The following is a 17,164-nucleotide window of genomic DNA, read 5'->3' as shown; positions in this document are numbered from 1 at the left end:
TGTCATCTGCCACCACTGCGAACAGTCTAGCTCCAGCCTCTTTTGAACCCCCCCTTCAGGTAGCTGAAGACTGCTATTTAATCCCCTCAGTCTCTTCTTCTGTAGACTAAATAAGTCCAGTTCCCTCAGACTCTCCTCGTAAGTCATGTGCCTCAGCCCATTTTTGTTGCTCTCTACTGGACTGTCTCCAATTTGTCCAGAACCTTTCTGTAGCGGGGGGGGGCCAAAACTGAACACAAGACTCCAGATGTGGCCTCACCAGTGCTGAATAGAGAGGAATAATCACTTCCCTTGACCTGCTGGCAACACTCCTACCAATGCAGCCCAATATGCCCTTAGCCTTCTTGGCAACAAGGGCACACTGCTGGCTCATATTCAGCTTATTGCCCACTGTAACCCCCAAGTCCTTTTCTGAAGACCTGCTGCCCAGCCCGTCAGCCCCCAGCCTGTACCAGGGCATGGGATTGTTCCATCCTAAGTGCAGGACTTTGCCCTTGTACTTGTTGAACCTCATGAGATTTCTTTTGGCCCAATCCTCCAAATTGTCTAGGTCACTCTATATCCCAGCCCTACCCCAACAGCGTATCTACTACTCCCCCTAGCTTGGTGTCATCTGCAGACTTGCCGAGGGTGCACTCTATGCCATCTTCCAGGTCTTTGATGAAGATATTGAACAAAGCCTGCCCCAGGACTGACCCCTGGGGCCATGGCTGACTGGGGCCACTTTAGTCAGGAGGGGAACATGTCCCCAAAGCGACCAGTCAGCTACCGGGGGGGATCCCCCACAGCCAAACTCGCTGACCGGGGGGGCGAGGTTCCCTCCCGCAGCCAATTGCACCAACCAGGGAACAGTCATGGTGCTCCCACTCCCCAGTCAGCACTTGCAGAGGGGACACTGGTGCTCCCACCTGCCCCCCTGCCCATCACCTAACTGGGGAGCGCTGTCTGTCAGGGGGTGTTACCAGTGCTCTCAGGGCACCCCTGTGCACCCCTTATGCATTACCACTGCTTGGGGCACTCCACTTCATACCAGCTGCCAACTAGACATTGAGCCATTGATTATTACCCTCTGAGCCCAGGGCTCCAGCCAGTTTTCTATCCACCTTACAGTCCATTCATTCCTTAGCTTGCCAGCAACAGCCTTGCTAAAATCAAGGTAAACCACATCCAGTGGTCTCCCCACATCCACAGAGCCATTCATCTCATCATAGAAGGCCATCAGGTTGGTCAGGCATGACTTGTCCTTGGTGAATCCATGCTGACTCTTCCTACTCACCTTCTATTCTTCCAAGTGCTTAGAAATGGATTCCTTGAGGATCTGCTCCGTGATTTTTCCAGGGACTTAGGTAAGGCTGACTGGTCTGTAGTTCCCCGGATCCTCCTTTTCCCCTTTCTTCAAGATGGGCACTATGTCTGCCCTTTTCCAATCAGCCAGGACTTCTCTGATGAGGAAGATAATGGCCATCTTCAAAGATAATGGCCATCAGCTCTGCAATCACATCAGCCAACTCCCTCAGCACCCACCGATGCATTCAACCCAGCCCCATGGACTTGCATATCTCCAGCTTTTCTAAATAGTCCCTACCCTGTTATTTTGCCATTGGCTGCTCACCTCCTCCCCAAACTTTCCTGCTTGATGCAGTAGTCTTGGAGCTCACCTTGCCTGTGAGGACTGAGGTGAAAAAGGCAGTGAGTACATCAGTCTTTTCTGCATCCTCTGTCACTAGGTTGCCTCCCCCATTCATCAGTCATAAAGACCTGTAAAACTATTTAATACCATCTGAACCATATTCGCTGCTTTTTCCTGGGGTACTTCTGTGTGACTGACATGATATTATGTTCTTTCACTTCATGGAGTTTGGAGAAGCATCTTCAGGAGTGGCAGAATCTTCATTGCTGGCTGGATTCTTATGAGAATGAGAATTGTACTTAGCAGGCAGGATCTCCCATGCATTTATTTAAAAATCATATTTTTAGACTTGAGCATCTGGTCTTCTTGCAAGAGAGTGAGGACTTCCTATATATAGACTGGCCTGTCATTGTTTTATAAAAAAAATGTATAATAACAGAATGAGGATTCTGGGTTGAATCTTCTCACCCCAGCCGGTTACAGTGGTTTTTATAACATAATCACTATTAATATAACTGTACAATTCTCTATCAGTCATTTCAATTCCTTTGCCAGGAACTTTCAATATTACTAGATATCTGCTTTTGGGTGATCTTGTCCTTCCCACCCTATAATCCATGCTTAAAGCCCCAATACATGACTTCCAGGGAAAATACAGTCCAAGTTCAGAAGCCTTATATTATTATATTATTAGCATATTATTATACAGTGTTGTATAACACTGGAGAGACTCAGGACAGGACCATCATGGCTACACAGATATTCCCACCCTATTATTATTAAACAGCACTGACACATTACCAAAGAGTGTGGTAGGTGCCTCACAGGCAGATTAAAAAACACTAAATTACTATAATTATACAGTAATATATTGCCTTATATCTCATATAATAATAAAAAAATACAAGCATTTATTGAAGAAGCAAACTGAAGACAAGAAAAACCAAGAGTATAAATTACAGAAACTAGTGTAAGCAAATACAAAAAACGATGAATAAACACACATAGACATTAAAAATAATATTTAAGAGGAATAAAACTAAAATCTTTTTCTTTCTCCTTTAAGATCTCAGAGGCCTCTAACAAGTAGCTCAGATTTCTAACTATCTCATCCTGAAATTCCTGGCTAAGAAACCAGAAATGTCTCATAAAAAACGAGCGGTGGCACCATTAAAACCGGTTTTACGGTGAGCTTAAAGAAGCCTGGAAATCCTGATGCAATGATCTAGGTGTCAAGACAAGTTAATGCATGTAGTAAGTAAAATTCTACATTCATCATCATATTTCAGATACATGATGAGTATTTCCCAACTACAGAATATGACTCTTGGCTAAAACTACCTGATACAAAATGAATCAGTGATGTCAAAATGGCTCTATAACCCGTTCATACTGCAGTATGCTGGCCATGAGAACAATAGATCCTGTAACTTTCCAACTGTTTTATCCATCTGTGTGTGTTCCTACCATTTTGTAAGGTGAGTAAAGAGTGATGTGCTAGCATTCTAACAGGGTCCTTATGTAAGACATGAAGACAACCCACTGCTTCACAAGTCTTCTTGGAGGGAGAAAGAAAGGATACCCTGAGATAGTGTACACTGTCCTAACTCCATTGAAGACAACAGAGTTGTGACATTATACCTCAGCCAAGCAACTGCCCTAAGATATTATTTATTTTCAAGCTTCCTTCTTTAGGGGAGTGAAAGAATCCCACTGTACCCATCTGAGAATTTACCATGCTGCAAAGGGGAAAAGAGAGAAGCTGTCATTAGGCAGGGGGAGCTGTGAGAAGTAAAAAGTAAACATATATCTGTTTTGCAGGATTATGTATAAAGAAATTCTGTGCTCTCTGCTCACCATTCATACATATTCCGAGACAGAATATGATCAGTAAAGAGGGGCTTGCTGCAGGGAGGGAGCCCAAGACCCAGTGCACTGACCAGGTGTTGGAGCATAGGGGAACAGAACATTTTGCAAACAGTGTAAGACTGAAGAAGTGAAAAATCTTATTTCTTTAGCAACACTTAGAAAACCTGTAATGTATGAAACAGAATTATGATTACAGATTTGTTTCTTATCACATTTTGGGAAGTAGAGTGTTGGGAAATGTAATAGGTTAGGAGTATAAACCTGACACTCCTCCCCCTCTCCCTTTCATAGATAATGATCTTGATGGGAAGAGGTAGGTGAAGTTTTGCTGACTCATTTCTGCTAGTTTTTTGTTAGCCTCACAGAGAAAGACTGCTAAGCAATTTAGGGAGGTGAGTCAGTAACAACACCATAGAAGAGACAAGCCTCCTTTTTGTCCCCTCCTTCAACATGGATCTATCAAGTTTGGCTTCCCACTCTCTGAGCCCTCCTGTCCAATTTAAATTACTAGCAGGATAGCCTGATCTTTTTTTTTTTTTTTTTAAGAAGTTGATACTTTTCCCAAAAGAAATACTGAGATAGAATCAGAGAAACTGCCTTTAAAAAGATCAGTTAAATATTTTGTGCACATTTTCCACAGCTAAGCGTCAGCTAAATCCATGACTAGGAAGCGAAAATGGAGACTTTGCTTGATCAGATACTATTGCCAAAATAAAACAATGAACAAAGAAATGCTTTAGGGGCTCTGATTTCTTAAAATGGGAATCAAAAGAGCTGTTATATTCTTTAATTTAGATAAGGTATTGAATCCTGACAAACATTCAGCAGAGTTTACACAATATTTAAAGAAGCCTTTTTTTCCCTATACACCCATCCACTTCACCTCTTATTTTTAAGGCCTTTAATTGCATGGTACTACTTCCTAACCTTCCTTTAATTTTCTTTTAATGTTTTCTGCCTCAAAGTCTTTTCAGTGTAGTTTTTAGTGCATGTGTCTTTTGTGTGTGCATAACAGAGGAACAGCAGCACTTTAGTTTGGGTAACTTGTCGCATTTAGCTTTAGTTGCACCTGCTTGAGTGGTGAATTATAGTATTATTTGAACTTTTCTTTTGCTTGTATCTGCATAGTCAGCCTTAGCCTTGAGTTTGCTCTCACATTGTTTCTTTCCTTTCTGAAAGGCAGCTTATGTTTTAAAATTATCAACATACGCATGTACAGTGTAAGCCTGGTTGCTAGCTCAAATTAACTGAATTTGGCACTGACTGACTAAATCAGAGGGATGCCATAACTGGATATGATAATGAAAGGTGATAAGAGGGGACCAACTGGACAGTGCGCAATTGCAGAGCCCTTGGAATTTCCAGAGCTGATGGACAGATCAAATTAGGAGTCCAGGGCATACCCAAATTAGGACACCAGTAAAAGAATAAATTAAGATGTGTGCATGTGAAGAGTTTGATAGAACAAAGGCATATGCTGACAGGATAAAAACATGAACAGTAAGATGATCACAGGGAACACAATCAGTGGTACCCGGAAATTAAGAGTCATCAGATGAGTAAAGTTAAAGAAAAGCATAAAAGACACAAGGGGGGGGGGCGGATTTGGTAAGACCATTAGACTAAGTGTCTTTTTCTCTGTCTCTATTAAGATAACACTTAATGTATTAATAATAGTTAGATTTTAGTTAAGTTGAACTGTATGAGGCATATTCCCCATTAAACTCTGGGTTTATTATGCTTTGGCAATCCTTTAGCACCATGGGTGTGTAACACTTTCATTTTATTATTACTACTAACTGTATAATCTATATTCTACTGTATAGTCAGTGCCAAATCCTGCTCAATTTACATTAGCAATCTCAGAGATTTCATCAAGACTGCTCGTGTAGGAAAGTATGCTGAGTTTGAGCCTATATTTAATCACATAAAAAGTATTCAGTCAACTTTATTTTCATTTACTGCAACAATTTCCTCCTATTGGAAAAGCAGGTCTATTTATTTTAAAGATCAAGTGTTCAGTGTATCACCATCTGAGAAAATAACATGTTGAATTGTCTCAGAAATGACTCCAATGACATTAGAGATACGATGGGTAACATATAAGGAAATACATTCTCTGTATCAATGGGAAGTTATGTTTTGAGATTTTCAATTCAGAATTCAGGTTGTTCAAAGCTATGGTTTCTAAAAGCACCAAATGTACCTTTGCAAGTATCTTTGTACATATGATGCAGGTTCTGTTCATGGTTCAATGGCTATGACTATCGTTAGGGTGACAATATTTGGATTTTGAGGAACACTGGATTTTCAGCTGAAACAAGGCTTTATTCTGTGCGTCAGCAAAAACTGCTGACCACAAGGCAGAATGATGTATTAAAATAACCTTGCAAGTAAGTTTCTTAACAAAGGGATAGTATGCAGGATGAATAAATCATTGGGTAAAAGGAAACAGCATGCAGACCAACAGCTATCATTAGGAGATAAAGTAGAGGCAAGACCTTGGAGAGGCTGCTGAAGTCAGCAAGAAACCAGAAAGAACCAGTAAGTGACCGAGAGAAGCCAAGTTTATGGCCTTACACAGGTGCTCTTAGCAGAGAGGCATGTAACTGAAGAAAATGCATAGGCAATTTCATGCTAAAGAAGCAAACAGTAAACAGAGGCAGAGCTTGAGATGGGAGGAGAAATGGGTGGAACAAAGGAGAAGCAAGGGTGGAATAAATGGTAATAAGCATGAACCTAAGTGTTAAAATGTGGGGAAACTATTGTTCGGGGCGGCTCCCCCATTTGTGGTTTGTTGGGAACTAGTCCGAAGCTGTCTCCATTCTGAATAAAGCTGTTGCAAGCAACGTATGCAAGTGTTTGCTCCGTGCTTGCTCTGGCTAATGAGTAACAGAATCCAGGAGCAATTGGATCGTCATCTCCCTAGTCGTTGGGCACCGCATGGAGTCGGGGTCTAACTATAACAACAAGTAAAGAAAAACAAAGCAATTTGAGATTTTCATTGGTTTAAAAGAAGGCAGGATTTATCCTCCATTGTATTTGGTACTTCAGTATATGGAATTATATATTTTTTTCCTTTTAGGTTTTTTGCATCATCCTTCCAACAAACTCCCCCCTGATATGGCATGCTAAAACTAGGCCTTAAATGCATATAGCCTTGTATAGCTAGTATAGTCTTATATGAGTATAAGACCTATATTGAAGGACTACATGTGGTGATGCAGGTGGTCCCTTTCAGTTGTATTCTAATATTATAAAACCCGTAGTCTGTTTATCCATAACACTTCATTCACACTCTGATTGCCTGATGGAAACAAACAATCAGAGGGCGAATAGAGAGTTTGGACAGCGGCACAGTGGAGTGCCATCATGATGGTGGGGACACAGGGGATGAAGCTGGAGTGGGGCGAGGCAGCTGGCTTCGCCCCCTAGCCCTGCTCCCTGGAGGCAGCAGCAACAGAGAGGATGGAACGGAGGTGGGGGCAAGGCAAGCCTCCCCCTTTGCTTGGAGGTGGCCGTGTCGGCGTGGGGGGGAGCAGGGTCAGGACGCCATGGGGGGTGAGGCAGCTCTGGCCTTGCTCCACCCCCCCCTCCCTGCAGGAGGGCCTCATCCCCTCTCTGTTGTCCACGCTGCTCCTTCCCGACGCGGGGTGGGGTAGGGGGGAGTAGCAAGTCCAGGCCAACATGGCGGCAGTGGGGGGGGAGGGGAGGAGCAGGCCCAAGGTGGGGGGAGACGCCAGCCCACCATGGTGGCTGGGGGTGGGGAGCAGCAGACCTGGGCAGATGAGGGACCGGGTGAGAGGAGTGGGCCCACCCCCAAAATGGCAGCAGGGAGGGTGGGGGAGGGACGTGCCAGGCTTGGCCCCAGCATGAAACAGAGGGTGGAGTAGAGTGGCCCAGCCTGGCCCTGAACTGGGGGTGGGGAAGGTGGGGGTGGCAGGCCCAGCACTGGCCCCACAATGGCAGTGGGGAAGGTGGTGGGGGCATGTCAGGCCTGGAGGGGCACGCTTGGCCCAGAAATGTTAGTAGGGAGGGGAGGGCTGGGGGCCCGGCCCGGCCCGGCCCGACGGCAGAGTGGGGGAAAGGGGAAGCAGGCCTGGCCCCAAAGGTGGGTTTTCAGTTTGGGTGGAGCAGAAACAAAGGGGGTGTAACTGCTCCCCGCCAATCCACCCCGATGTCTACACGAAAGGCAGGGCGCTTCACAGCGTACAAAACCTGGAGGGACGATGCCAGTTTGACTCTCGGAGCCCTCTGGGCTGTCACATCAGTGAGTTCAACATCGCCGGGCGGGCCTTCTTGTGGCCGTACGTGCACGTTTGCGTGTTGTTTGGCCGGGGATCTCCAACTCACGCAGCCCGGGAGGCTCAATGAGCGGCTGTGCAGCTGGGGCCACCCCCGATCGCGGCTGCTCCAGGCAGGGGCCAGCACGGGCCGCGTGTGGCCCTCGGCACAGACTGAAGGCATTACCGAGCGCAGCGCAGGGGCTGGCCCCGGTCCCAGTGCTGCGGTGTGCGCGGCGCTGCACCCGCCGGCATGCTGCGGCACGCGCGCCCCGCGCCAGCCCTGGGGGCGCCACGCACACGAGCCGGGGGCCAGTGGCAGGGGCTGCACGTGGCAGGGGCTGGCTGAGCCCCATTGGGTGCCCTGCGCGGGTTCAGGGGCCGGCGGGCACCGCGTGCTCCCCGCCCGGCTCCGGGCGCCGCCCCCGGGGCGGGCGCAGCTGGCGGCGCGTGCGGGTTGCCCGGGCAGCGGCTGCGGCGAGGGAGGACGCGGGCCAGCAACCGGCCCTGGCGGGGAGGGTAGCGCTGCTCCCGTGCGCGGAGCCCCGGCCCCGAGGGATGTCGGCAGCGGGCGGGCGCGGGGCGGCGCCGCCTCGGCCGGGCCTGGCTCAGGTAAAGCCTTCCCGGGCCTTGCCCCACGCCCTGCCAGGGCCTGACTCGTGCCTTTAGACAGGAGATGGGAGGGAGCCTCCCTGGCCCGACCTCGCAACTGCCTGCGGGGTCCTGGTGCTCCCCCTCCCTCCTTGCACGCCGGCGGGAGGTGGCGGTGTTCTTTAACCAGGGGCCGTGGGGGCTGCCACACGCTTTGAAGGGTGCCAGGAGCTGTGAGGAGATAAGCAGGAAGTCCAGGCTCTGGCTTGACCCTACCTGGGGAATCCCCCAGCCCTGTGTGTGGAGATGAGCACTTGCTTCTCCTGGACATACCTGAAGTCCTGGACTAAGGAGTCTGGGATGGAGGATGCCGGCCTGTAGTTTCTGGCGTCCGAATCCACGCTTGGGCCTGTGACAGGATGCTAGCCGGTTGTAGCGCGGTACGTGACGTTTAGGATGATTGAGTTCAGCCTGCTCAATCAATACGGTTTTTGGAACGATTTAGTCCTGCTCAATCGACATGATTTAGAACTGATTTGACCTGGAACACGGACTGTATTAAGAATAATAATAAAAAAAAAAAGATGAGCACTGGGGTATACTAGTTAGTTTATGAAACTGGGCGCCACTCAATTTAGAAAAGCTGTGGAGGGGCCTTGGGTCCTAAAAAAGTTGAGAACCACTGGTTTCATCCCTTGCACTTCTGAATATCCTATGTTTGCTGTTGGACCATTTTTAAAGGGCATATGTAGTGACTTAGGTAGTGGTCACTGGAAGCTACCTGCTCACATCTCAAGAGGCTGAAAAAAGATCTGACCCTTTGTTTCTCTACAGAATCAGTTTATCTAAGTAGATGAACAGACAGGGTGGCTTACAGAAGTAGTTATACTTCAGAAAGGCTTCATGCCAGTTTCACCAGGTTGTAATTAATCAGCTAGAGCTGCCCACATCTAAACTAAAATGGGTAGATTTAGGTTTGTGTTTCCCTGGCTGTGGCGACACTAGGATAAATTAAATGTTGTGCTTATTCTCCCAAAATACTTTTTTGAAGGAATGTAACTGATCTCGGTTGTACATTTCTGTGTTTGTTGTGCTTTACGTGAACGTAGCAAAAGATTCTTATAACACTGTTAGCAATAATAACTTATTTCAAAAGTCATGACAAATATTTGCATTCACTATAATATATATATTCCATATATAAAACATAGTATGTTTTATATATGGAGTCACTAACAAGATAGTGTTCAGAATATAAAACTAAAAATGAAATGTAAATTTGAAAACCTTAATTTGTAGAACCAATGGGGAAAAAAACTCGAGAGATGCAAATGAAACTAGCCAGTGTAAATTAGTATTTGGTCAGCTGTCTTCAAGGGCAGATCCAGGCCTTCAGAAAGGAGTAGGGGATGGGGCAGCTACCATGCTGCACCACCCCTGCCCAACCCAGGGCAGGAAGACTGCATGACAGGAGCAGCCACGGGGGACTTTTAAGTCCTTCAAGCAGGTAAGAATCTCCTTTCCCACCCCTTCCCTGCCCTTCCCTGTTCAACACCACATTCCCTCCTTTCCCATTTCCATCCTCCTCCACCTTCTGTCCTCAGCTGACCTGGGGCAGGTCAAGGGAGGCCCCAGAGCTGCTCCTGTCCCACTTCAGCTGAGCTGCATGTGAAGCCAGGATCAGCTGGAGACAGACATGGCAGCAGGTGGGGTTCCCTTCCCCTGTGCCAGCTCCCAGGGTAGCAAAGAATACCATGGGGACCAGGCAGGGAGGAGGGATCTGCCTGCTGCTGCTGCTGTTCCTGGCTGAGCGCAGCTCCACTTGGAGCTTGGCTGAAGCATGACTCTGGAGCCTCCTGCTACCTCTATCCTTGTGGCAGCTGGAGACAGAAGCAGTACTGAGTGTGGAAGAGGGAAGGAGCACGGAGGGGAAGGGGGAAGGAGGGGAAATTCGTACTTGCTTCAGGGACTTAAAAGAAGCTCCTTGTTGTGCTGAAACTCATTCAAGCCCTACTTCTCTGTGGGCAAGGAGAACTCTGTGACTTGTCTGACAAACAGTCGGAAGCTTTATTGACTACAAAACATCTACTATGCACAAAGCAATTCATCAACTGGGACTACCAGAATACAAGTAGTCAACTTTATTGGGACTGCCAGAACGTAAGTGGACAGTTACCAAAGATTGAGCACATTAACATGACCCTTCACTGCTTCACAGTCTGTCTACAGCTGTTACGCAGGAGTTACTTCCCACAGACGGCTGCCCTGGGAAAGCTTCCTGGGTTGCGCCGCTCCCATCCAAAGACTTGATCTTTCCTTAGAAATCCACACAGACGTCTCCCTCAGAAATCCACGCAGTGAACAGCGAGCACTGACTTCACTTGCTTTGGCTATTTAACACTTTAGTGACATCACCATCATTAATGCCAGCTAAGCAGATTATAATATTTTAACTGATAGATTCTAAATTAGACAATAGCATATCCTTACACACTTGGTATATTTTCCTGTTATATTTCCTATTCTTACATTAATTAATCCCAGTGGTCACCATGGTATAGTGCAGTCAGCATTTTACTGGGGTTAGCTTCAGGCCACAATCATTACCAATTCTGAATCATCTCGAAAAGGCTTTTGGGAGTTCAGTCAACTTGACATGACCAAATTAAATTTTCCCTGTAATGCTCCCCTCCTTGGTAGCTTTTGGAAACTTTGTCCATTGCTACCACTTACTCTTTTTGTCCTGGCTATTAGACTCAAGGCAGTTGAGGCCACCAACTCTGAGGGTTAGATTTTCTGCAAGGTTATGAATCTCCTCCTTTTGAGTTCGTTTTTGGATGGTTCGTGCCAATTGGCACATTTGGATTGACATTCCAATTTGAGCGTCCACTATAATAACATCCAGTCAGTAAAACAACAAGTGGGTGCATCATTGTATTCAAAATTCCTGTAGCTTTTGGAGACCATCCCCAGACTGATTCCCAAAAGCTATGATATGCTGCTTTTTTAACATGGTCCAAAACCTGAGTTATTTGGTCCACGTCATGGTGGACTGTGATAAAAGCTGCTTGCGCCTTATCTTTTGCCTCTTGCAATCAAATTTGCAAATCTGGATGTTGCAACATTTACTAAAGTTATATTTACTCCTATGTGTAAGGGTTTGACATATTCATACAAAATAAAATCAGCTTTAAGCACTTGAATAATATATGCAGGAATATCATAAGTAAAATCACAGCCTTCAAACTTTAATACATTACAAAAGCATTGGTTTACATCATAATCCATAGTATAATTATACCAATCATTAGCAATTATGTTTGCACATTGAGTACGAACACACTCATACCCTTTTCCAGCATAAACAATAACTGATTTATTATCTGGGTTGGGATCCAGTTCAAAATGGCATTTCGCTTTGAATGGATTTAAACATAAATCCACCAATTTTATCACATGGTCTTCACAGACAAATCCAAGACCATGTTCTACAACACAGGCTTCTAAATTAACAGCTTTCCAAGTATTATTTTTTTGATAGGCCCTGTTACTGTGATCCATAGGATATAAAACTGAGCCATTAACATACATTCCCAATTGTCCAGTTGAATATACTTGTAAACGCTGAGCCTGTGCAATAGTTGTCACATACGCCACAACATTTTGTGCTACATCTAGAGTGAAATTTACTCATTTCCATCAATTTTGCAAGTTTCGCTCTTCTTGGGTGGTGTTGTCCCAAACTATCTTATGAATTTTGTGTGGTAAGATACCATTTTCACCTTTTCGAATCAAATTCATCATTAAGGTCTGCATCCAGGTTTGAGCTTGAATGCAGCTCAATGCTAGGGATATGTCACTCTCCAATGTTCCCAAAGCATCTGCTAATATTTGTGTGGTATTTTCTTCTAGTTGTTCCCATTCAGGAAGTAGCGTGGTAGCAAAAAGGTGGCTTGTTCCTAATGCTGTCAATGAGGATTTTAACAGAACTGTCAAGGTTCCAAGTTTTGTTCCAATACTATGTATTTTGCTAACTAAAGTCTCCTTATTTACAGTGTTTATGATTCCCAGACCTGTTCTAGTTCCTTCAAGGACTGTTCCCAGAATATCATGCTTCTGTTTTCTTTCGGGGTTCAAGTGCCATTTAGCCGTCCACGCTTTCCATCCTTCCTCTAATAGGATTACAAAAGGAGCACATGCTTAATTAATTCTTACCACATTTGCAGCATTTAAATTTAAAACAATTCATAGATTCATAGATGTTAGGGTCGGAAGGGACCTCAATAGATCATCGAGTCCGACCCCCTGCATAGGCAGGAAAGAGTGCTGGGTCTAGATGACCCCAGCTAGATGCATATCCAACCTCCTCTTGAAGACACCCAGGGTAGGGGAGAGCACCACCTCCCTTGGGAGCCCATTCCAGACCTTGGCCACTCGAACTGTGAAGAAGTTCTTCCTAATGTCCAGTCTAAATCTGCTCTCTGCTAGCTTGTGGCCATTATTTCTTTTCAATAATCATTTTAGTTCTACTAACACTTCCTGTTCTAGGTGTCGTTTCATTATATATGCTCCTATTGGTTGATTTTTGAGGTTTCGGGATGTATTGGAAAGGGATAACAATGTCACAAAGTCCCTTATAATGGACTGTTCAATTTCTACTGAGGTTTCTATTAAGTGTGACTTGCCATTCTAACTCACACCTCCACTGGGGCCACACTGGGTATTGTTCTGGAATCCTATGAGTTAAGGTTTCTCCTCTTTTGGTATTAGGGGAAAGAGTTCTGCTATTACACATGGCGGTACTATCTTGTCATTTCCCATCTGGTTATATAAGATTCACAGGGACACTTTCTGGCATTTGTTTTTCTGCTGTCGCTTCTGTTTTAATTGTGACTTCATTTTGTCCCTGTGTATTAGTTTGCCAGATAAGAAGCCAACAATTGGGATCAAGTTCTTGACAACTATCTCCCTGATAGTACTTCCATAAATATCCTCCCAGTGGTTCTACCCACAAAGCCATTGTCATTTTCCCATTTACTTGTTCTATAAGGATCCATTGTTTCTGCAAGGTTTTATTTCCTACATATAGATCTGAAGCAATAACTACACTACTTATAACCTTTATAGGCCATATCCATATACAATGGGTACTATTATTTTGTAACACAAAGATTGTTTTACTGTCTTCATCACTGGTTTCAGTGGCTTCCTTTTCTTCACCATCAGTTGAAACACTCCATTTCCATTTGCAGTGGTACTTCTTAACAAGGCCTTTGCGATTAATAAATTGAGACCATTCTTCTAGAAGACAGACAGGGCCTATTATTATACATATTATTAACATCCGCTTCATCTTACAACCAGTCTCTTTCACACCAACAAAAAAGAATCCAAAATGATAACAACACAACAAATGACAATCAACACTGTGTCTTCTGCTTCTTGATCACTTCCCGGGGTTGGAGCGTTGAAAAACATCCTGCAAAACAAAACATAAGGGGGCTCAACCCCAAATGGGTTAATTATATAAACATATTTACATACATAATATAAATCATTGTCCCTTCCATTTCTTTAACTGTGGTGAATGGATCCATTTCTGGATTTTCTTGTTGTCTCTCTCAGTTTCCAGCTGGTATACAGTGGGACTTGCTTTATTTACAACAGATACTGGTCCAGACCATATAGGGACTAATGTTCCTTGTTTCTCACGTGTTGTGCGAGACATCACTTGATTGCCTACTTGCCACTCTTGAGGGTGTAACAGGACCTAATTGTTTGTCCGTTTTCTGATGGGTAAGCTTGAGTGCTATTGCAATTTGCTGATGAGTTTCAGAAATGGTCTGCTTCAATTTCTGCATCCATTTATCTGTAAGCACGCAAGGCTCTAGCTCATCAGGAGGCTTCCCTCCTGGCCACCATTGTTCAGGCAATCTCATTTTCCTGCCTGTCATAGCCTCATGAGGAGTCTAGCCATGTGATGCTATTGATCCTCAGAGTGCCATTAGAGGGTTGGTCTAATAAAAGATATCAATTTCACCCAAGGAACCTTGTCTGCCTATGTTCTTAGACCAACACGGCTACAACCTACACCCTTGCAACATGGAAGATATCGAATTCAGCCATCTGAAATGGAAACTCTACAACATGAAAAAGAAAGAAGCCAAACTCAACAGCGACATATATTTTCTAAGCCTTTGCAAGAAACACAACTTCATTCCCTGAGGACTAAACATCTACAATCCCCTGACTACTACACACAACTCCAAATATGCTTCACAGATATGCAGAAGAACTTCAGAGAAAATTAGAAATCATCTACTTCACCTACTCTACTCCAAAAGAGACCAACTCAGGAAGGAAATCACCAAATACTACAACAACTTAAAAGACAGAAATCCATGCATGTTCCCTGACAATATACAGTGGATACAAAGAGACTACGAAAAACTTTCTACAGCATTCATCCTACATAAAAAGAAGAAATGGAACAAATTACTTCAAGAACAAGCTCCCCAGCCACAAAACAACCATCAGAGGAACAACACCAACACCTTACAAGATTCCAACCTCAGACTTGTTGAAACTGAAAGCAGTAACAAACCCACAAATATTATCAATCTCTCCACACACAGGCTTACCAAAACTGAAAAATCTGTCCTTTCTAAAGGCCTAAATTTCTGTCCAGAAAAATACCCTAATAAAATACTTCAATGTGGAGAACTAGAAGAATTCTTCCGACACCTGCGCCTCAAAGAATATTTCCACGACCAAACTGAACCCATTCCCAACAACAACTCATCCTCTGACAACATTCAGGAAAAGATCAACGCCAAAAAGCCCCAGAAAAATCAGATTGGACACCTCACAGTGGTTGAAACCCTAACCTTGACCGCTACATCGACTGCTTCAGGGAAAGAATGAACAATGAAATAATCAGCAACACACACCACCACAACAACCTCTCTCTACCAGAGAAAAAGGCCATAGAATCTCTAAGTTCTAACCACCAAATAGTAATAAAACCAGCAGATAAAGGAGGAGCCATAGTCATCCTAAACTGCGAGGATTAAATAAAGGAAGCCAACAGACAGCTCTCTGACACCACCTGCTACAAAGAACTACAAGAAGATCCGACTCCCCTTTTCACCAAAAAAGTGAACAATACCATCAAATCATTTCCATCAAGCCTACAAGAAAAACTATAAACCTTGATCCCCCCCACTACCTAACCCAGGGACTTTTTACATGCTCCCTAAAATCAACAAACAAGGGAACCCTGGCAGACCTATCATATCCAACCATGGGACACTAACTGAGGAAATATCAGGTTTCGTTGAATCAATCCTAAAACTGCTTGTCACCCACCGAGCAAGTTTTGTACAAGACACTACAGACTTTCTATGGAAACTTAAAAACATAGACCATCTTCCCAGCAACACACTCCTAGCCACCATGGACGTTACCAGCCTATATACCAACATCCCACACCAGAATGGCATCCAAGCCTGCCTTGCATATCTACAGGAACAAGATTACAACACAGATTACAGACCCAAAGATATTACCTACCTTATACACTTCATCCTCACACACAACAATTTCACTTTTAATAATCAACACTTCCTCCAGATGATGGGAACAGCTATGGGCACTAAAATGGCCCCACAGTATGCCAACCTTTTTATGGGCCACCTGGAAGAAGACTTCCTCAAGAACTGCACCATCAAACCCTTGCTATACTTAAGATATGTCAATGACATCTTCATCATTTGGACTGAAAACCTGTAATCTCTGATTGAGTCCCATCAGAAATTCAACAATCACCATCCCTCCATCCAACTTTCTCTAGAATACTCCAGCACCAGCATCTCCTTTTTAGACACGATGATCAGTATCCAAAATGATAAAATACAGATCACGTTATACAAGAAACCCGCAGACCAACATACATATCTGCACAGAACCAGCAATCACCCTAAACGCACCGAAAAAGCTGTGATATACAGCCAAGCCCTCAGATACCACCGCATTTGTACTGAAGAGAACACCCAGGATTGCCACCTCACCAATCTTAAAACAGCTTTCACCCAGCAAGGACGCTCCTCCAGAGAGGTAGATCACACATTTGAAAGAGCCACCCAGATACCACGTGAAGATCTGCTTCAGTACAGACCCCCCCCAAATCGCACACCGCTGGTTATGACCTATCACCCCTCCCTTGAACCTGTACAGAAAATCCTCAAACAATTGCAACCCACACTAGAAAGAGACCCCATTCTTAAAAAGATCTTCCCAGAGCCACCCATCCTAGCCTTCAAACAAGCACTGAACCTCGCCAACCTCATCACCAGAAGCAAACTTCCTCAAGCCCAGAACACACCAAAAGGATCCAGACCGTGCCAGGACAAAAAATGCAAAACCTGCCAACACATCTCTACCACCCCCACTATTACTACACCCCACAACAGAGCCATCAGCATCCCAGGATCTTACAGCTGCACCTCCAGGAATGTAATATATCTCATCCAATGCACCAGAATGAACGCACACTGGAAATCTATCAAAGACAAAAATACCCAATTACCAGTTGGGGACACATTTCTCACAGGAGGGCCACTCTCTCTCCAATCTCTCAGTCCTGATCCTCAAGGGAAACTTACACAGCACTTCCCAGAGACGAGCCTACGAGCTCCATTTCATCAACCTGCTGGATACTAGAGATCAGGGACTAAACATAGACATTGGATTTTTGACACATTATAATCTGCCTGGCAACTGACTCCCCAGC

The 17,164-nt window shown here is 44.7% G+C and overlaps 1 protein-coding gene across 5 annotated transcripts in view; it reads left to right on the top strand.

Moving 5' to 3' along the window:
* The first annotated feature begins 8,235 nt into the window (after positions 1-8,235).
* Positions 8,236-17,164, top strand: part of ODF2L (outer dense fiber of sperm tails 2 like) — an 81,791-nt gene continuing 72,862 nt past the window's right edge. For 2 of the 5 annotated variants that reach the window (XM_019489064.2, XM_019489063.2), the window contains exon 1: positions 8,237-8,394. In XM_019489064.2, coding sequence (XP_019344609.1) covers positions 8,341-8,394 — 54 coding nt within the window. In that variant the 5' untranslated portion in view covers positions 8,237-8,340. Of the gene's footprint in view, positions 8,395-17,164 lie in introns of all 5 variants that reach the window. The other 3 variants (XM_059728021.1, XM_019489065.2, XM_059728022.1) reach the window with 3 other exon arrangements.

Source organism: Alligator mississippiensis, chromosome 5 (genome assembly GCF_030867095.1).
Source record: "Alligator mississippiensis isolate rAllMis1 chromosome 5, rAllMis1, whole genome shotgun sequence".
Lineage (NCBI taxonomy): Eukaryota > Metazoa > Chordata > Crocodylia > Alligatoridae > Alligator > Alligator mississippiensis.
This window is presented reverse-complemented; position numbering and strand designations above follow the sequence as displayed.